Here is a 21,781-nt window from a genome sequence, read left to right on the forward strand (position 1 = left end):
TAAGTCAACAGTCTGTCACACAACAAAATCAAAATCTTTTAGTTGTCCCACATACAAGACTAAGGACCGGGGGGCAGAGCTTTTCAGGCAGTGGCACCAAAGCTCTGGAACTGTTTACCACTCCATCTCCATTTAGCTGACTCTGTGGAGTCTTTTAAAAAACAGCTGAAAACTTTTCTGTTTAACCAGACTTTCTGTTGACTTTATTTTTATTCTTTTTCTTTTAATATGGTAATGTTACATTTTAACATGGTGTTTTATCTGTTTTTTGGGTTTTTTTGGACATTGTGTTTTAATTATTGTACAGCACTTTGTGACTTTTTGTCTGTGTAAAGCACTATAAAAATAAACTTTACTTACTTACAACAATTGCTCTATCACCTGAATCCTGTTGCTCCTATGTGAGAAGGTGATGCATTGGCTTATGGTATGTTGCAAATTTCATTAGGGCTGCAACTATTGATTATTTTAGCAATCGAGTATTTTATTGATTATTCCATCGATTACCCGAGTAACTGGATAAGAAATACTTTTTTCGTATTAACAGTTCATCTGCATATTTTAACTTCCGTACTGCAGTTTTTCCCTGTGTGAAACAAACAGGGTGGATGGAGCAGCTACAAAGTTCTCTTTTCTTCAATTACTGATCAGGTGGTTGATGAAGGACCTCCAGCTGTTTCACAGTAAAGGTTTAATGGAGGTTACAGAGGGAAAAGCTTCATTTGGACACTAGAAAAACATTTAGTCCACTCCATCTGAGCTCACCGGCTCCGCCTCTTTTGCTTGTGGAGACAGACGTAAATCAGCTGACTGCTGCTGTTGCATCATCAGTGTTTATGTTGAAAAACTAGGGGCTGCGTGAGCGCAATCTTGTAATACTTTATATTCACAAGCATTCTCCTAAATACGTTTCTACTGCAGGTCTATATTTAGTCACTAATCAGGGATTAAAGTATAAAAAATATTTTGACGGAGAAGAGGTCCTTCCGCTACCGGACGGTCACCAGTGCTAATAGCTGCGCTCGCTAGCAGTATGTCCGGGAGCTGAAGTAGAGAAAGAAATAACAGCTGATTCTCAGCACAACGAGCACAACACACAAACACGCAGAGAGCGGTGGAGGCGTGGAAAAACATGTCAGCGATGATCCACTCAGTGTCAAAGGGAATCCGTCGCAGCGACGGAGAACTTCATAGAATCTGAGGGTTTTTTCTAACTCCTGATCCACTCCATTCCAGTAGGTGGCGGTAATGCAGCTCTAAGCTGGTTTGTTCAACCGCAGACCCACAAGAAGAAGAAGACGACCGAAAACTGCAATGCAGCTAATGTGGGTCGGATCGGATTGCATTTTTTATTTTCTTTACGATATCCGATCCAGTAATTTAGGCCAGTATCGGACCCGATACCGATACTGAATATCGGATCGGCGCATCCCTACTTTGAACCCCTCCCAAATGACTGCACTCCTCATGCTATCTCTAAGGGAGATGGCAGCCACCCTTCAGAGGCTGGCAATGCGGTGCACCTGTGGCTCATCAGACAGATCAAGGCTTGGCATGTTTAAAATCGGCTGAGACAGTGGTTCACCGCAAAATTGTACAGCCTCCATGGTGGTAACACAGCTCACTATTTTTTTGTTTTTTGTTTTAGCCTGGCTGCCAGTAATTACTGACCTTCACTTTCCATTTAGTCCGCCACTCCTCACCACACACATGCCTGAGCTTATAAGGATATTCACCACTACGCTTCAGAGCCAGTCCCTCTCAGCCATCACCTCATTTGCTTCATCCAGCCACCTCCATGACGTTCACCTGCCTGCCCACTCTCCACCACCCAGTTCTGGTAACACTGCCCAGCTTGGTCTCCAACAGCCACCACCCAGAAGTTAATTCTCTAAATTCATAAGTAAGGTCAGCCAGCTGCATAGTACTGTCTGTCCATAAATTCTTCAAACCCACTAATGCTGCCTGTCCTCTCTCCACAGACTTTCCTTGCTTGTCAGACTCGTGCTTTGGGACTGCTTGAGTTTAATTTGATTGAGTTTCCGTTACTAAATAAGCCTTTTTATTTTGTTAGAATCTGCTTGGATTGCTGCCTGGGTCCAGTTTGTTACGGCAGCCATGACAGAGAAACGGGATAAACAGCAGAAAAGACAAGAATAAAAGGACAGACCGTGAGCAGAAAAACACTGCATCATCAACTGCTGCACCTGTAAGAAAACACAACAAACAGCACTCAAAAACAAAAAACACAGATGCACAAACCAACAATTTGTGTGTGTGTAAAACAGAGAGAAAGATGGAGAACCTGTGAGAGAGTGTGTGAATATGTATTTGCCATGAAATTTGCTGATCCCTTTATAGGGCACTCATTGAATTACTTTGAAATCCAAAATTTCAACCATACAGTGTTATTTGGGGACATAACAAAACTTAATTAATGTTGTTACATTTTTCAAAATGTTTCATTTTCATGTAGAAAATTTATTTTCATGTTTAAAAAAATCTAAGAAGTGTATATATATATATATATATATATATATATATATATATATATATATATATATATATACAAGAAAAACAAGTATATGGTGAAAGGAGCATGTATTCTAGAAAATTACAACAGATCCATTACAACATCACTGCTCTCATGCCACTTGGGCCTGGGATGTCCTGGTTTTAGGTGGGTGGGTCTACTACATGATCATCTTCCTTCTCATCATCATCACTAATGGCAAGGTGGACTAGCTTGATCACAGTCTCCCTCCTCTTGCCATAAACCATCTAAACAGACATTTGCTAAAAATGAATACACAAGCAATAAAACAACTAGTTTAATGTCATGAACTGACAAAAAAAATTACTTATCTTCACTATTTATATCTTTAAAATGTCTAGAAATGGGTTAAATTTCTCTCTGAAAAATTATATTATTTTTATGTGCTATAAAAAATACACTAAGTATGATTTGTTTGGCATATATCCAAATATGATCATACTTAATGTTTGCATGAACAGGGCATCTGATCAAATACGGTGCCTGCATTTTTCATGCCATAATTTCACTCATTTCACTAAGTTCTTCACAAGCAACTCGTGCCATCACTTAGCACAGTAAATTGTGTGGGTTTATCAACATACCATAGTTAGTTTTGATATTTTGATCATAAATGTACAGCAAGCCGAGCCACATGGACGTCTTTATTTTCAATTCGTGAAAACAGGAACTTTGACATGTTCCAGGTCTCTGCTGATTGGTCGAATGTTAAATTGATGTAGCATGATCTTGGCTGGATGAAAACCACATGTTCCTTAAACTGACTGACTGATATCATATATAAAGTGCATGTAAATTACCAAATATGGCCACTTTACCTAAATATCCAAACATTTAAACATTTTGTAGCATTTCTCAGACACTAGTATGCTTAAAAAAATTACACATTCATACTGCCACTCAGATTAGTTACTTCCTGGAACTCTCAAAATAGAAGCATAGATTTACAGTTTTAATTCACCTTAGATTTCTTAGATTACTGTATGTAATAGCTCTAAATCAAAGTTGACAATAGAGGAGTAAAATAGCTTTTGTGTCAATAGCGCCAGAGTCAAAGTAAACACTCATGAGCTAAAAGTTTTCAAGACAGCATAATATTAAAGAAGAATGGCACTCTGATAGCTCTGCTCCATCTAAAGCAGTTTGTCATTTGATCTTTTTCACATGTGCAGCCTCCACAAAAAGGAACAGGTGTCTGTTATTATATGAAACAGTAATGAGAAGAGAGACTGTAAATGTACATTTGTGTTATTACTAGACCATCAAAAATACATTTAGTGCAAAGATATTTTAGAAATGGAAAACCACCACAGATGTGTAGAGGATTATTTAAACCATATATTTGATTAATTACTTTAATTACTTGTAATAAAACACAAATTAAAATTTATAAAACGAAACCATTAGTGCTCTGATATTTAACTGCATGATTTAAAGACAATAAGTGGCCTTACTAAATAATAAAAAAGTCACTTTGTTTTAAAGATAACACAAATTCTTGTCCGAATTTATGCCTAAAATGAAACTTTACTTTTTTTCAATGCATATCAAAGAACTGGTCTGATATTTAACTGTATGGGATTTTAAGATACTGAGTGTCCTTAGTAAACAAAACAAAAGTCACTTCATTTTTAAAATGACAACACAAATTCGTTTCCGAATTTTGGTCAGTTTGAAACCATACATGAGAGGATTCATAATAGGAGGTATGACAAAAAACTCTATTGACAGAAAGTTTTGGAGGGTTTGAGGTAACACTTTTGAACCAAGTCGCATATTTATAACATCCAAGAGTATAGTCACAACAAAAGTAAATAATGAGACTAGATGTGGGACACATGTTTGCATGAATTTTGTTCTGTTTTCTATAGAATTGACACATGTTTTAATGATATACATATAGGACCAAATTATAAAAGCACCATGGAGCAAATAAATAATTATTGTAATGTTTGCAAATATGCTATTGATTGCAGTTTGTTCTGGAAAACAAGCAAGTTGCACAATACTCCAGTTCACACAGAAGAGTCTGGAAATATATGGGCTGCATAACATCAATCTAGATGTCAGAAAATTATTTATCACCATAATGCAGAAAGTTGTTAACCAAGAAAAAAAGGCTAATCTAATGACTCTTTGGTTTGACATGACAGAGTGGTACTTCAATGGTTGACATATCGCCACATACCTGTCATATGCCATGACTGCAAGAATTGAGAGTTCACCACAGACAAAAGTATAAACCACCTGACTCTGAATAAGGCAACCATAATATGAGATAGCACGAACATCAGAGAGGAGATCCCAGAGAAATTTGGGGTACAAACCTGTTGTCCCATAAAGTCCATTCATGCAGAAAACACAGAGCAGAATATACATAGGTTCATGGAGGTTGCTGTCCAAGATGATGGTCACAATTAGAGAAATGTTCACCAGGCAAATGATGCAGTAACACAGTAAACTGAGAAAGAACAGAATAAACCTGTAGTTCACTGTTTCATTGAAACCTGAAAGAAAAAACATTGTTATAACAGATACGTTTTTCATAATGGTCGAGAGACTTAAGTGTAGTCTGTCTGTGTCTGGTCTTCTTCTCCTCTCTTCTCTATCTTGTTTAGACTGCAGCAACATATGAGCTGGGATTTCAAACCAGCCAATCAATGATCTGGAATGAAGATTGGTTTGAAAAATCGCATAGGATTATATATTGCATGTACCCAACATACAACAACACAACACAAATTTGAAGGTTACTGAAAAAAATTGCGTAAGTAATAAATAAGTAGCAAAATAAGAAGTAAACAGTTGCCTCTAATGCACCTCTTACCTGCCCTTATTTGCCATGAATGACTGGAATCACCACAGTAACACTGCATTTGTGCATGTTTGATAACCTCTGATCAAACGCACTTTGAATTATTGTAATTACATGACTGTTTGCCCCATCAGAAAAATTCAAATGGTTTCTGAAAGCTGAAAAATATGGTAGTTGTTGCTGAAAGTCTGTGAATGGTGGCACTTTTGACATTAATGGTCCAGTGGGGTCATGGCAAATAAAGGTTTAATGTTGGCTTTCTGTAGCCCTCCAAGTCCCTGGTCTGCTTTCCCCTCTCAGAAGAACACCTCAGTTGCAGTTCTGAGCTGGTCTGTTCCTGTTAAAAGAATTGCATTTTCATTTATTCACCCTCCAGCAATCCTATTCCATCTTGCAAATCCATCCATCCATCCATCCATCCATCCATCCATCCATCCATCCATCCATCCATCCATCCATTTGTATTTATGTAGCACCAAATCATAAAAAACATTTGCCAGCAGTAGACTATTGTAATTCATCACTATCAGGTTGTCCTAAAAGCTCACTGAAAAACTTTCAGTTGATCCAAAATGATGCAGGGAGAGTACTGACATGGCCTAGAAAGAGTATTTCTCCCATATTGGCTTCTCTTCATTGGCTCCTTGTTAAATCCAGAATTGAATTTAAAATTATTCTTCTCACATACAAGGTCTTGAATAAGATTAAGATTAAGATTAAGATAGTGTTTATTTGTCACATGCACAGTTATACACAGTACAATGCACAGTGAAATGTATTTTGTACCTGCAACCTTATATACACACACATATAAATAAGAAGAATAAAAATAAAAAAAAGTAATTCACACTATACACTATACTCTATATACTTTACACTATACACACTTTTATAAATTATAATATTTACATTGTGCAATAATGGTCCAGTTAGGGCTCAGAGTTGAGCAGACGGATGGCTTGTGGGTAAAAACTCTTCTTCAACCTTTCAGTCTTAGCCCTCAGGCAGCGGTAACGCCGGCCTGATGGGAGCAGGGAGAAGAGAGAGTGTCCGGGATGGCTGGGCTGTTTTAGGATCTTCATGGCCCTCAGCCTGCACTGCTTGGTGTAAATGTCCTGCAGGTTGGGGAGGGTGGTTCTGATGGTCCGTTCAGCTGAACGAACCACCCTTTTTAGGGCCATGAAGTCCTGCTTGGTGCAGTTTCCCATCCAGGTGGTGATGCTCCCACGCATGATGCTCTCGATGGTGCAGGTGTAAAAGTTCCTGAGCACCTTGAGTGGGAGCTTGAAGTCTCTCAGCCGCCTGAGGAGGTAGAGACGCTGTCTGGCCTTCTTCACAGTGATGTTTATGTGATGAGTCCAGGACAGGTCCTGTGAGATGGTCACTCCCAGGCATTTGAAAGTGTCCACTCTTTCCACCTCAGCACCACTGATGACAAGTGGATAGTAGTCCCTCTGCTGCTTCCTGCTGAAGTCCACGATCAGTTCCTTCGTTTTGCTGACGTTGAGCAGGAGGTGGTTCTCCTGGCACCAGTTCTCCAGGCGGGAGACCTCTCTCCTGTAGGCTGTCTCCTCATTGTGAGAGATTAGTCCCACAACAGCAGTGTCGTCAGCAAACTTGATGATGACGTTGGACTCTGACGTGGCCTCGCAGTCATGGGTGTACAGTGAGTACAGCAGAGGGCTGAGCACACAGCCTTGGGGGGATCCAGTGTTGAGGGTGAGGGAGGATGAGGTGAGGTGACCCACTCGTACCACCTGTGGTCTGCTGGTCAGGAAGCTGTGAACCCACCTGCACAGGGATGGGCCCAGGCCCAGGTCCAGCAGCTTAGAGACCAGCCTGGAGGGAACTATGGTGTTGAATGCTGAGCTGTAATCTACAAACAGCACTCTCACATAGTTCCCCTTACCAGTGTCTATGTGTGAAAGGGTCTTGTGGAGGAGGAAGGATATGGCGTCATCTGTGGATCTGTCTGGCCGGTATGCAAACTGTAGTGGGTCGAGGGTGGTGGGCAGTGAGGAGGTGATGAATGTCTTGATGAGTCTCTCAAAACACTTCATCACCACAGAGGTGAGCGCTATGGGCCTGAAGTCATTGGGGCTGCTGGGGTGTGGTTTCTTTGGGACAGGGACTATGATGGACTTTTTAAAGCAGGTGGGAATCACACACAGTTTCAGTGAGAGGTTGACTATCAGTGTAAACACAGGTGCCAGCTGGTCAGCGCAGGTCTTAAGGACACGTCCACTAATACCGTCTGGTCCAGCCGCTTTCCTAGTGTTTACACGTCTAAACGCCCTCCTCACGTCGCGCTCCGTCACAGTGAGTGTCTCCGCCCCTCCGGCCGGGAGTGCAGCGGGCTGTCGGCTTCCCGACTCAAAGCGCGCAAAGAAGATGTTGAGTTCATCAGCCAGAGAAGCGTCGGCACTCACCGGGTGTGTGTGTGGTGCTTTGTAGTCCGTGATGGTGCGTAGTCCCTGCCACAGTCCCCTGGAGTCAGACTGTTGTAGTTTCTGTTCCAGTCTGCGGCCGTAGCGATGTTTAGCCTCTTTCACCGCTCTGCGGACGTTGTATGATGCAACCTTGTAGTCCTCCATGTTCCCAGAGGCGAGGCCGGAGTTGTAGGCAACGGTGCGGGACCTCAGGGCGTCGCGGACAGATTTATCCACCCACGGCTTCTGGTTGGGAAAAGTCCTGATGGTCCTCCTAAGTGAAGTGTCATCAACAACTTTCCCAATAAATCCCACAACAGTTTCCGTAAACTCCTCGATGTCGCCGCCCGCGCTGCTGCGAAACATGTCCCAGTCGGTTGAATCCAACGCACCCTGCAGAGCAGCCTCTGTTTGATCAGACCACCGTGTCACTTCTCTCACAGCAGGGGGTTCCTGCCTGAGCCGTTGTTTGTATTTCGGCATGAGAAGGACAGCGGTGTGGTCAGACTTCCCAAAAGGCGGAAGAGGCTTTGCTTTGTAGCCCTCTTTGAATGGAGAGTAGCAGTGGTCTAGGGTCCTCTCTCCTCTGGTGGGGCAGTCGATGTGTTGAATCAACTCCGGTATCAGCTTTTTCAAGTTTGCACTGTTAAAGTCCCAGGCTACGATGAGAGCCGCATCACGCTGGTTAGCCTGATAGGTGGAAATCGCCTCATGTAGCTCGGATAGTGCAGTGTTTGTGTCCGCCTGAGGTGGAATATAGACGGCGCTGAAGATGACCGAAGTGAACTCGCGGGGCAGGTAGTGGGGGCGGCATTTCAGGGTTAGGAGCTCCAGGTTAGGTGAACATGATTGTTTCAGAGGGACAACATTCCTACTGTCACACCAGTTGTTATTAATCATTAGGCACACACCTCCTCCTCTTGATTTTCCAGACTCACTCGTTCTGTCCGTGCGATGAACACTGAAGAACTCCGACGGCTGTACGGCGTGGTCCGGTATGAGGGGGGTCAGCCATGTCTCCGTGAGACAGATGATGTTGTAGTCCCTTATGTCCCTCTGAAACTGTATCCTGGCCCTGAGTTCGTCCAGCTTGTTATCCAGTGACTGGACATTAGCCAACAGGATGCTCGGCAGTGGCGTTTGGTGCGCTCTGCGCCTCAGTCTCTCTCTTACGCCGGCTCTTTTCCCTCGGGGCTTTGTCCGTGACCTGGGTGCTCCGCGCCGTCCTTTGTTTGAGCTGGCCCACTGGAAACGCAGTATCTCCTGGGGCCAAGCCGGGTCGGGAGAAAAAGGTGTCAGAATACAGCCAGAGTGCTGTATTCTGATATTAAAAAGAGTCTGTCTGTCATACGTGATATGACACAGAGCAGGCGGAATTATAAAGTCGAGAATTAGAGCTAAACGTAATATATACAAACAAAGCGTAGGAGCAGGTACGACGGCTGCTGACCTCACCGGCGCCATCTTGAAGACTTGCGCCATCTTGAAGATAATAAAGGCCCATCTAATCTTAAAGACCTTAGAGTACTATATCACCTTAACAAAGCACTTCACTCTCAGACTGCTGGCTTACATGTGGTTCCTAGGATATTTAAAAGTAAATTGAATGCTGAAGGCTCTGCCTCCCAATTTAATTTTATTTATGGAGCACCAAATCCCAACAAACTGTTGCCTTAAGGTGCTCTATATTGTAAGGTAAAGACCATATAATAATACAGAAAGAAAACCTAAAAATGAAAACGACCCCCTTTGAGGAAGCACTTGCCAACAGTGGGAAGGAACAACTCCCAGCTTGGGGAGGGGCAGCCATCTGCTGCAACTGGTTGGTGGTGAAGGGAGGGGGACACGAAAAAAGACGTGCTGTGGAAGCCAGCAAGAAATATATAATTAATGATTAAATACAGAGTGGTGTAAATTAGAAAATAAATTATGGGAAAGAGGAGGAAAGTTAGTGAATTGTTAGTGAATTGTAGAGGATTAGTGAGGAGGGAGTAATTGTAAATGGACTGGTACAGCTTCCTACTCAATTTGAGCACTCAAAGCACTTTCTACTACAAGTCTCATTCAACCAACCAGACAGTTCAATTCAACTCAATTAAAGGAGGAAACAGCTGCACGTCCTGCACTGCAGCCCCAGCCTATGCAACTGGAGCTTCCTGTGTCAACAAGCTCTAGGCAAAGACTACTGCTTCACCTGCAGGTCTCTGTCACCAGGTCTCTGCAGCCTGTTCAAGCCATAGTTGGCACAGAGATTTGTAATGGGTCCTGCCAGAGCCTGAGAGTCCTGAGCCACCTGAGTGTCCAGAGCCTGAGAAAGAGGGTCCAAACTCGACTGTGTCTTGGTGTTCTGGTCAGCTCTCCAAAAGTCCCCTACACTGTCATTCTGCCTAGGGATCTTATCTTCTTTGTCAAAGTCAACCCTTGGAGGGTCCAAATTGATAACACCAGTCTCCAGCCACCAGAAGGGTCCTCCAGAGTTTGTCAATCTTTGCCACTGGCTCGGTGGCCAACCTTTTGAGCTGCTTCCCCTCTGCCGCACAGCCAGAGATATTGGGTGAATGGAAGAGAAAAGTTGCACATATTTTCTTAATATGTGCACTGAAGGACAGATCCTGATCAAAAATGACTCCAAGATTCCTCACAGGGTTCCTGGAGGCCAAGGTAATGCCATCAAGACTAAGTATCTGGTTAGACACCATGTTTCTAAGATTTGTAGGACTAAATACAATAACTTCAATATTATCTGAATTTAGAAGCAGGACATTACGGGTAACCCAGGCCTTTATTTTTTTAAGACATTAGTGCAATTATACTAATTGGTGATGAAAGCTTCGTCTGCAAAAAGCAGAGATGAGATTCTGAGGGCACCAAGGCAGAAGTCCTCTGACACTTTGCTAAGCCTAGAAATTCTCTATAAAAATTATGAACAGAATTGGTGACAAAGGGCAGCTCTGGTAGAGTCCAACACACATAAGAAATGAGTCAGAATTAATGCCGGCTATACAGACCAAGATCTTGCTGCAATTGTACAGGGACTGAATGGCCCACCACAAAGGGCCAGACACCCCATACTCCGGCAGCACCCACCACAGGATATCCTGAGGGATGCTGTCGAATGCTTTCTTCAAGTCCACAAAACACATGTAGACTTGATGGGCAAACTCCCATGCACACTCAAATATCCGAGAGGACATCGTGAGGATAAAGAGCTGGTCCAGGGTTCCGTGACCAGGATGAGGTTCGACTGGCAGATGGACCCTCTTTTCCAGCACCCTGGCAAGACCTTTCTGCGGAGGCTGAGAAGCATGATCCCTTGGTAGTTCCAGCATGCTCTCTGCTCCACCTTTTTTTTTTTTAAGTTAGGGACAACCCACTCCAGTCTGCCAATCCAGTTGCACCACCCCAAATCTCCATACGATGTTGCAGAGGCAAGTCAACCAACACAGCCCTACAACATCCAGAGCCTTCAGGAACTCTGGGCCAATCTTGTCCACCCCAGGGGCCCTGCCACCAAGAAGCTGTTTAACCACTGATAGGTTCAGATCATTTTAAAAACTCAGAGAACAAACACACAACTCTTTTGAACTTGCGCAAGGAGGAGAGATCCGTTCCTTGAACTCAGCTCTCAGCTGAGCGGAAGTTATCTGTCCTGGCGAACTGCTTCCTGCGCAGCGCTTTTATTCGGATTTTCACAATAAGATCACGTGGGTTACATCAAACACAGTTTACAACATGTAATAAACAACATTCTTGGCTTTTTCCTTACCATATATGGTCGTAAGCATACTGTGACATGTGCGCATGTAACATGGCGTATACGAGACACGTATCCTATATGTGTTCTCTGCAGGCTGAGAGCAGCCTGCAGGTAACTACAACTTCCTTTGTAAGAAATACCACCACGTGTTCCCATTTCAAACATAAAAACAACAGTATCATATGCACATAAAACAACTTATAGAAAATATACAAACAGAAGATATGATAATTTATAATAAACAGAATGGAATTTATACCATAACTCCAACAACCACCTCACCCCCAGTAATGGTCAAGTTGTTCCCCTCATCCCCAGAATCAGAATCAGAATCAGAATCAGAAGGTTTTATTGCCATATGGGTGAACAGGTTCACAGCATTAGGAAATTGCTGTGGTACTTCGTGCTTACAGAAAAAAAACAAATAAGTATAAAAACTATAAGACAATATACAAGTATACAAATTGCAAATATACAGAGATATTAGAGCTATAACTATAGCACAATATTACAAAATTACAAAATATACAGTGCAGAGACTAATTAAAAGATAAAAGAATATAGACTATATTCCACTAATATGTACATCAGTGCAATCAGACAGGTGCATAGACATAGGGTCATCAGCGTTTGTGGAGGGTGGTGGTAACAGTCTTAGGGTAATTGTTCATGAGTCCAACAGCAGAGGGGAAGAAACTGTTCTTATGGCGGGAGGTTCTGGTCCGTATGGACCGTAGCCTCCTGCCTGAGGGGAGAGGGTCAAAAAGTCTGTGCCCAGGGTGAGAGTGGTCGGCTGTGATCCGACCTGCACGCCCCAGTGTCCTGGAGGTGTACAGGTCCTGGAGAGATGGGAGGTTACAGCCAATCACCTTCTCAGCAGAGTGCACAACGCGCTGTAGTCTCTGTTTGTCCCTAGTGGTGGCTCCAGCGTACCACACAGTGATGGAGGAGGTGAGGATGGACTCAATGATGGCAGTATAGAACTGCACCATGGTCCTTGCTGGCAAGTTGAATTTCTTCAACTGCCGCAGGAAGTACATCCTCTGCTGGGCCTTTTTGACAACAGAGGTGATGGTGGGCTCCCACTTGAGGTCCTGGGTGATGGTAGTTCCCAGGAAGCGAAAAGAGTCCACTGTGGTGATGGGGGTGTCAGTCAGGATGATGGAGGGTAGAGGGGCTGTGTGCTTCCTAAAGTCCACTATAATCTCCACTGTCTTCTGGGCGTTCAGTACCAGGTTATTGTGGCTGCACCAGGACACCAGACGTTTGACCTCCATCCTGTAGGCCGACTCGTCCCCATCTGAGATGAGTCCGATGAGAGTCATGTCGTCTGCAAACTTAATAAGCTTGACAGACTGGTGGTCAGAGGTGCAGCAGTTGGTATACAGGGAGAAGAGCAGAGGAGAGAGGACACAGCCCTGAGGAGTGCCAGTTCTGATGGTCCGGGAGTCCGAGACATTCTTCCCCAGCCTCACGTGCTGCTTCCTGTTCATCAGGAAGTCAATGATCCACCTGCAGATGGGATCTGGCACGTTCATCTGGGACAGCTTGTCTTGGAGGAGATCAGGGATGATGGTGTTGAAGGCAGAGCTGAAGTCCACAAACAGGATCCTGGCGTAGGTTCCCTGGGAGTCCAGATGCTGTAGGATGAAGTGCAGAGTCAGGTTGATGGCGTCGTCCACAGACCTGTTGGCTCTGTAGGCAAACTGCAGGGGGTCCAGAAGGGGGGCTGTGAGGGACTTGAGGTGGGACAGCACCAGACGCTCAAATGACTTCATGACCACAGAAGTCAGTGCCACAGGTCTGTAGTCATTTAGTCCAGTGATCCTTGGCTTCTTGGGGACAGGAACAATGGTAGCGGTTTTAAAGCAGACAGGCACGTGGCAAGCCTCCAGTGAGGAGTTGAAGATGTTCGTGAACAATGGGGCAAGCTCGTTAGCACAGTGTCTCAGTGTGGCAGGTGAGACACCATCTGGCCCTGGAGCTTTGCGAGCTTTGACACTCCTGAACTGCTTTAGCACCTGGTCCTCCTGAATACAAAAGACTGTGGGGGTGGGGGAGGAGGGGGACTCTGGGGTGGGAGTCCTTGATGATGTGGGCTTCTCTGAGGTGTGGGGAGTGGGGGAGGTTGGGGGGTGAATATTTGTGTTGGCTGTATTGTAGTTGGGACTGGTGGAGGTGTGAAGGCTGCTGAACTGACCATCAAAACGACAATAGAACTCGTTCAGTCTATTTGCAGTTTGTAGGTCGTCTGTGGAGTGGGGGGTTTTAGGCTTGTAGTTGGTAATCTGCCTAAAGCTTTTCCATACAGAGGCCGCGTCGTTCTCTGAGATCTGCTGCTGTATATTCTCAGAGTGATGTGATCTAGCAGTGGCCACTTCCTTGCTAAACCTGTACTTGGCCTCTTTGTAGCAGTCTTTGTCCCCACTTTTAAAAGCCTCCCTCTTCTCTATCCACAGCTGCTTCAGTTTGGGAGTAAACCAGGGTTTGTCACTGTTATAACTCACCCTGGTGCGTGATGGCACAATGCTGTCCTCGCAGAAGTGGATATACGAGGTTACAGTGTCCGTGTAGTCATCCAGACTGTCACAGGCAGCCCTCATCGAGTCCCAGTCTGTAGTTTCGAAGCATGTGCGGAGCTCCTCCACAGCCTCACGGGTCCACTGCTTTGTTGTCCTCACCACAGGTTTTGAGAGCTTCAGCCTCTGTCTGTACGCGGGGATCAGGTGGATCATGTCGTGGTCAGAGAGGCCGAGTGCAGCGCGGGGCACTGCGTGATAAGCCCCGCTTATCGTGCTGTAGCAGTGGTCTAATGTCTTCTCCTCTCTGGTCGGACATGTGATATATTGTTTATATTTGGGAAGTTCCTGTCTCAGGCTGGCTTTATTAAAGTCCCCAAGTACGATGATAAGAGAGTCCGGGTATGTCCGCTCCATGCACAGAATCTGCTCTGTGAGCGCGCACTGGGCCTCGTGCACGTCCGCGTCCGGCGGGATGTAAACAGCAGCCAGTATGAATGAAGCGAACTCCCGCGGAGAGTAGAACGGTTTACAGTGAATGAAAAGATATTCCAGTGAGGGAGAGCAGTGCTTAGCAATCTCTGTCACATCCGTACACCAGCCACTGTTTATGTAGAAGCAGACTCCTCCACCTGTAGCCTTGCCGGAAAGCGCAGCTTGCCGGTCTGCGCGGAGGAGATGAAATCCCTCCAACTGGAGCGCGCAGTCCGGTATCTCCTCACACAGCCATGACTCCGTGAAGCATAACACACAGGATATGGAAAAGTCTCTATTCATGCTCCTCATCAGTGTCAGTTCGTCCATTTTGTTCCTAAGTGAACGCACGTTGGAGAGGAAAATCCCAGGTAAGGCTGTGCGTAATCCACGTCTCCTTAGCCTCACAAGGACGCCAGCGCGCTTCCCTCTCTTTCGGCGTCTCACTTTCTGGGCCAGAGTGTGTAATAAATCCGCCGCAGATGCGACAAAAACAGGAAATAAATCCGAAGGTGTTGTGGACCTAATGTTGAAAAGCTCTTCTCTGGTGTAAGAATACCCAGAAGAGTGTCCAGACACAGAAATAACGCACAAAAACAAACAAAACAGAGCGCACCGAAGTACCAGGGCATCCATTCGCGGCGCCATCTTGGTATCAATCAACCAGACTCTGCTTCTGCTACAGAAGGTGTTTCAGTTGAATTAAGGAGGTCCTGGAAGTATTCCTTCCACCGCCCAACTATAGCCTCAGTTGAAGTCAGCAGCGCCCTCCTACACTAAACACCTCCTGAATCCCCTGACAGTTTGCCAGAATTGCCTCAAAGCTATCCAAAAGTCTTTTTTCATGGCCACACCAAAATCCTTCCACATCAGAGTTTTTGCTTTGGCCACCACCCGAACCATGTTGGCCTCTACCTGTCAGCTATCTCCAGAGTCCCACCAGCTAACCAAGAATGATAGGACTCCTTCCTCAGCTTCATGGCTCCATTCACCTCCAGCATCAACCATCTAGTTTAGGGGTTACCACTAAGTAAAACCATACAATAATTGCAGGGAATATCTAACAGTCAAAATGACCCCCTATGAGCAAGCCCTTAGCAACGGTAGGAAGGAAAAACTCTCTTTAACAGTAAGAAAAAGGAAAAAAGGATAAAAAATAACTAATTATTAAATACAGAGTGGTGTTTAAACACATAGGGAGTGAAAAGAGGTGAATGGAAAAAAAGAAAACACTGGGGAAAAAAAACATGGAATATTGTTCAACTTGCTTGCTCCCCGGCAGCCTAGCTATTGCAGCATAATTAAGGGAGGGTTCAAGGTCACCTGATCCAGCCCTAACTATAAGTATGATCAAAAAGGAAGGTTTTAAACCTAATCCTAAAAACAGAGGATTAGGTATAATTAATTAATTTATTTAAATTTGGATTTGGGATGTCTCCCAAATCCAGATTGGGAGCTGGTCCCGCAGAAGAGGGGCCTGAAAGCTGAAGGCTCCGCCTCCCATTCTACTCTTAAGTATCCTACGAGCCACAAGTAAACCAGCATCCTGAGACCAAAGTGTTCCACTGAGGTGATATGGTAGTATGAGTTCTTTAAGATAAGGTGGTGCCTGACTATTCAAAACTTTGTATGTAAGAAAAAGGATTAATAATTTTACAAAAAAACCAACAGTCAAAACAACCCCCTATCAGCAAGCATTTGATGATGGTGGGAAGGAAAACCTTTTAACAGGAACAAAAACCTACAACATTCACCCTGCACCCATTTCTATTCTTTGGGTGAAAGGGTACCAAGCTCAACTCGAACCTGTTCTTCAGATGGGGGTGGCGGGGACTGTCTCTGCACCCATAGCTGTGCCTTGGGGAAGGTTGACTAGCCCGAGAAGAGAGCAGATTATGTCACTTACTTTGGAAAGATTCAGACTATATTCAAGTGAAAAAATCTGCCAGAGCAGTAAGACAATTACACTTGGTAAGATTTCTGGAAAAAAATAAGACAAAATATCTAGCCTTTAGACAAAAGTTAATCATACATAGTTAGCTCTTGATTATCACTCTCAAAACAAGATCAAAAATACTGCTTGGCAGAATGTAAGATTGTGAGACTTTGTCAGTTTTTGCAGTGCATAACCTGGTATCTGATTTCTGCCATGCTTTCTGAAGGTCGTCACCACCAGCACCAACTTCAAGGCCTCCTCTCCCTTCACTGCTGGGCATGCGGCCGTCCTCCATTGCAGCCAGCCTCCTGTTCTGCCCTGTTGCCGCTGCTGGGATCATAGCTGGCCTCCTGTTCTGTCTAGTCCCCACCGCTTGGACACGCGGCTGTCCCCCTCAACTGCTTTATCGTGTTTGCCATTGGCCATGTGGCAGGCCCCCTGCACTGAGTCATGTGCACTGCTGGCACCGTGGCTAGCCTCCTGTCTTGCCTCATCATCGCCGCTGGGATCGCAGTCCGCCCCCTGATCTGTTTCACCCCCTGGCCGTTAGATCTGGTCCCTTGGCTTGGGCCTCCTGAACTATTTGGACTTTGTTTTTTGGGCCCTTGGGCCGTGCCGCCTCCTGAACTGTTTTGAGCCCTGCTCTGCCTCATCCTCAGTGTTTTTGGATTTTGACTTTTCCAGCCTTGTGCTGAAGCCTTTTGTTCTGGCCCCCATGTTTTTTGTTCACATTTTGTTCCGTTCCCGGGCCTGTTTTGGACTCTATTGCTCTCTGTTTTGTCTTAATATGAAATTTATTATATCAAATTTGATATTTTATTCAGGATCACTAAGTACGTTGCGGCATTTCTGAAAAGATAGTATGTTGAATAACATGAACATCACACATTCATAGCGCCACTCAGATTAATTGCTTCCAAGAAACTTAAAAATGGAAGCATAGATTCATAGTTTTGGTTAGAGATTTCAAGCAAACATTTACACTAATTTCTACAAAGGGGTAAACAGTGTGTTTCAGTATCTCTATTATAAAGGCGTTTACTTATGAATATCATTTTACTTATGTAATAACTCTAAAACAAAGTCATTAAATCGTTTACTGGTTTTGCTCAAAGACAACAGCGAAGAACAGAGGAGTGAAAAAAAAGCTCTTTTGTCAATAACTGTGAAATACAAACAAGAAAAAGGCCAGAGAACACAAAAAAAGTAACAGCGATGAAGTGAAAAATATAAAATCTTTCAACAAAACAGACAAGACTTTGCCTTCAAATGTCCAGGAAATATTGCTGAGCTGTGGTTAAAATTTGCTATATTCTTTTGGTTGTATAGAATACATTTATATTTTGTGACAACTGAAATAGTCTGTCTTTTGTCATTATTTGTTAAATACAAACAATACAAAATTTTAAGAAAGATAAATGTGAGAGTGAACACACATAAACTAAAATCTTTCACCTGGCTATACATGAGTTTGCCAACAACCTTGCAGGAAAATAATGCTGAATTGTGGATAAAACTGCTTATAATAATATTAAAGTAGAATGGCACTCTGATAGCTCTACCACATCTAAAGCAGTTTGTCTTTTGATCCTTTTCGCATGTGAAATCTCAACGAAAGTAACAGGAGTCTGTTAACATATGAAACAGTAATGAGAAGAGAGGCTGTGAATGTACATTTATGTTATTACAAGATAATCAAGATATTTTGGAAATGGAAACCACCTCAGATATGCAGATGAATATTAAAACTTTACATCTGCTTACATTATTACACACTTTTTCAGACTACAACTTGTAATAAAACACATTAAAATTTATAAAATGAAACCTTTTCCTGGACTTTTGTTTCAGTACATATCAAAGAACTGGTCTGTCTGTGATTTTAAGACAATGAGTGTGCTTACTGAATAAAAGTCACTTAGTTTTTAAAATAACACAAATTCGTTTCCGAATTTTGCTCAGTTTGAAACCATACATGAGAGGATTCATAATAGGAGGTATCACAAGAAACTCTATTGACACAATGTTTTGAAGGGTTTGAGGTAACTCTTTTGAACCAAGGCGCATATTTATAATATCCAAGAGTATAGTCACAACAAAAGTAAATAATGAGACTAGATGTGGGACACATGTTTGCGTGAACTTTGCTCTGTTTTCAATAGAATTGACACATGTTTTAATGATATACATGTAGGACCAAAATATAAAAGCACCATGAAGGAAATAAATAATTATTGTAATGTTTGCAACTATGCCATTAATTGCAGTTTGTTCTGGAAAACAAGCAAGTTGCACAATACTCCAGTTCACACAGAAGAGTCTGGGAATATATGGGCTGCATAACGTCAATCTAGATGTCAGAAAAGTATTTATGGCCATAATGCAGAAAGTTGTTAACCAAGAAAAACACACTAACCTAATGACTCTTTGCTTTGACATGACAGAGTGGTACTTAAGTGGTTGACATATAGCCATATACCTGTCATATGCCATGAGTGCAAGAATCGACAGTTCACCACAGGCAAAAGAGTAAACCATCTGAATCTGAATAAGGCAACCGTAATATGAGATAACATGAACATCAGAGAGGAGATCCCAGAGAAATTTGGGGTACAAACCTGTCGTCCCATAAAATCCATTCATGCAAAAAGCACAGAGCAGAATATACATAGGTTCATGGAGGTTGCTGTCCAAGATGATGGTTACAATTAGAGAAATATTCACCAGGCAAATGATGCAGTAACACAGCAAACTGAGAAAGAACAGAATAAACCTGTAGTTCACTGTTTCATTGAAACCTGAAAGAAAAAACATTGATATTGCAGAAATGTTCATAATGGTTGAGAGACTTAAGTGTTGCCCAGTCCCTGACTGTGTCTGTGTCTCTCTCCTCCTCTCTTCTCTATCTTGTGTAGACTACAGCAACATGGGATTTCAAACCAGCCAATCGCTGATCTGGAATGAAGACTCATTAAAGGTCACCGAGCATCACCTGCCTCCATCTCAACCTTTCCTTAGCACTCTGTTTCACGCCAACCCTCGTCATAATCTCCTTCACTACATCTATCAATCTTCTCTGTGGTCTTCTGCTCTTTTCCTCCTGTTTGAAAGCTCTATATTCAACATCCTTTTTAAAAAATTTATTTAGGTTTTTCAATTTTATACACATAACCAAAATAATACCAACAAATGAACATGAAATAACACAAAAAGGAAGCAATCAAGCAAATAAACACCTAAAAGACTCAATAAAAGAAAAAAATAAGAAAAAGATAAAAGAAAAAACAAAAAACAGAAGAGCTTGTCTTTGATTCAAAGCACTGGTGCATCAGTTTTACCAATGGCAGGTTGTAAAATCATGTGTCCGGTGTCAAGTGGTCTTGCTGAGAAAGTAGGTCCAGAAATGGCTGCCAAATATTTAGAAAAGATTTGGGTTTGTTCATCATATCATATCTGAGTAACTGCTTTGGTCGTCCACCCTCAATCTTCTCAGGTAGGCCCACAATTCTGATGTTCACCCTCCTTGCTGGAGCTTAGAGGTCGGTCAACTTGGAGCGCAGCGCTTCGTTTTCGTAACGCACCTTCATGTATGTCCGCTCAAGATTTGTGAGTCGTTGGTCAAAGGTAGCGTTAGCATCTTCAAGTTCACTCATCCAATTTCCCAGGCTTTATATGGTTGTCTGTGTAGATGCCAGAGTTGCCTCTAGCGTGTCAAATCGTTCAGTCATCGTTTTGTTCATTTGTTGGATTGCCAGAAGGATGTTTGACAGGTCATCTCCATTATCAGCCATGTCAGAGAGTGTTGCGAGTTGTTAGCTGCGCCTCCACCTCTGGTGGATCCTTCTCTGGCTGTTTATCATGCTATGCCTTAGCGGCGTTGGTAGTTTTGGATATTTTGGCATCTTGGAAGTTTTGTACAACGACACAAAGGCACTTAAGGCAACAAAAACTGCTCAAAATAAAGTTTTTGACCGAATATTTCAATGTAAGGAGAGGAGCTTGGAGAAAGCACGTCTAGTCCATTTGGTACTCACTAGCGCCCCCTATAGTCAACATCCTTTGTCCAATATATCCACTATCCCTCCTCTGCACGTTAAAACCATCTCAGCCTTGCCTCTCAATCTTTGTCTCCAGCCTGCTCAATCGGAGCTTTCCTTGTGGTATATTCATTTCTAATCCAGCCCATCCTGTTCATTCCCAATGAAAATCTGACCATCATCAGCTCTGCCACCTCCTCCTGCCTTTTTGTGTGTGCCACCATATCCAAACCATATATTCTAGCAGGTTTCACTTGTAAACCTTGTCTTTCACTCTTGCTGCTATCGTTCTTTCAAAAATCATCCCAACACTCATCTCCACTTACTCCACCTGGGCTGCACTGTCCATTGCTTTGGATTTTATATTATAGTTCCGTTTTATTTTGTTTTAACTATTTTCTCTAACTCAGTTAGTTTTAATTACTTTTTTGAGTGGTTTTGCCCTTTTTTTTTTTGATTGTTGGACACCAGCCAGTCTGCCAGTAAGTCCACCAGACTCATCCAATTGGTTACCTGTTAAGGATCTGGATTTTCTTCACCACTGGCCCTGCGGCCGGCCTCTTGATCTACCTCGTCTCGATCGCTGGCACCGTGGCCGGCCTCCCGAGATCATTCATTTCTACCGCTGGCCCCACGGCCGGCCTCCAGTTGTGCTTTTGTCCTGTTGGACCCCTGATCTGCTTCACCTCCATGATGGACCTCAGCCCTTATGGCTAGCCCCGTGGCCTAAGCAGCCTCCTGTTTGGACTCTGTTGTCTTGCCCCTTGGCCTGGGTGGCCTCCTGAACTTTTCTTTTGTACTCTGCTGCTCCCTGCTTTGTTTTGGCTGAACCTGCTTAGACTATCTTTTTGGTGGCCAAAGTGATGTGCGGGAGTATGTTCTGGCCGAGAGATATAATTTCTCCAGCATTTCCTGGGTCTCCCCCAGGGCCTCCTCTCCGTAAAACATGCCCAGAACACCTCACCCAAGAGACGCCCAGGAGGAATCTTAGCCCAAACAACCTCAGCTGGCTCCTTTCGATTTGGAGGAGCAGCAGCTCTACTTTGAACCCCTCCCAAATGACTGCACTCCTCATGCTATCTCTAAGGGAGATGGCAGCCACCCTTCAGAGGCTGGCCATGAGGTGCACCTGTGGCTCATCAGACAGATCAAGGCTTGGCATGTTTAAAATCAGCTGAGACAGTGGTTCACCGCAAAATCGTACAACCTCCATGGTGGTAACACAGCTCACTATTTTTTTGTTTTTTGTTTTAGCCTGGC

General features: G+C 43.6%; 2 protein-coding genes and 1 long non-coding RNA gene across 3 annotated transcripts; 1 reads left to right on the top strand and 2 right to left on the bottom strand.

Annotated features, from left to right (window-relative positions):
- Positions 1-1,815: 1,815 nt before the first annotated feature.
- LOC115801007 (uncharacterized) lies at positions 1,816-16,961 on the top strand. Its single transcript, XR_004021707.1, has 3 exons — positions 1,816-1,840; positions 2,075-2,209; positions 16,711-16,961. It is a non-coding gene; the product is annotated as an uncharacterized LOC115801007 (long non-coding RNA).
- LOC115801006 (olfactory receptor 5F1-like) lies at positions 4,175-5,119 on the bottom strand. Its single transcript, XM_030758687.1, has one exon. The coding sequence runs from the start codon at positions 5,099-5,101 to the stop codon at positions 4,175-4,177; it is 927 nt and encodes a 308-aa protein (XP_030614547.1). The 5' UTR covers positions 5,102-5,119.
- A 1,437-nt stretch (positions 16,962-18,398) lies between the features above and the next one.
- Positions 18,399-19,319, bottom strand: LOC115800626 (olfactory receptor 5F1-like). The gene has a single exon (XM_030758107.1). The coding sequence runs from the start codon at positions 19,317-19,319 to the stop codon at positions 18,399-18,401; it is 921 nt and encodes a 306-aa protein (XP_030613967.1).
- Between the last annotated feature and the right edge of the window lie 2,462 nt (positions 19,320-21,781).

This window comes from Archocentrus centrarchus, chromosome 21 (genome assembly GCF_007364275.1).
Source record: "Archocentrus centrarchus isolate MPI-CPG fArcCen1 chromosome 21, fArcCen1, whole genome shotgun sequence".
In the NCBI taxonomy this organism is placed as follows: domain Eukaryota; kingdom Metazoa; phylum Chordata; class Actinopteri; order Cichliformes; family Cichlidae; genus Archocentrus; species Archocentrus centrarchus.

Excerpts from the sequence above, each read along its gene's own strand:
- LOC115801006 (XM_030758687.1), bottom strand. The coding sequence starts at position 5,101 with ATGAAAAACGTATCTGTTATAACAATGTTTTTTCTTTCAGGTTTCAAT.
- LOC115800626 (XM_030758107.1), bottom strand. The coding sequence starts at position 19,319 with ATGAACATTTCTGCAATATCAATGTTTTTTCTTTCAGGTTTCAATGAA.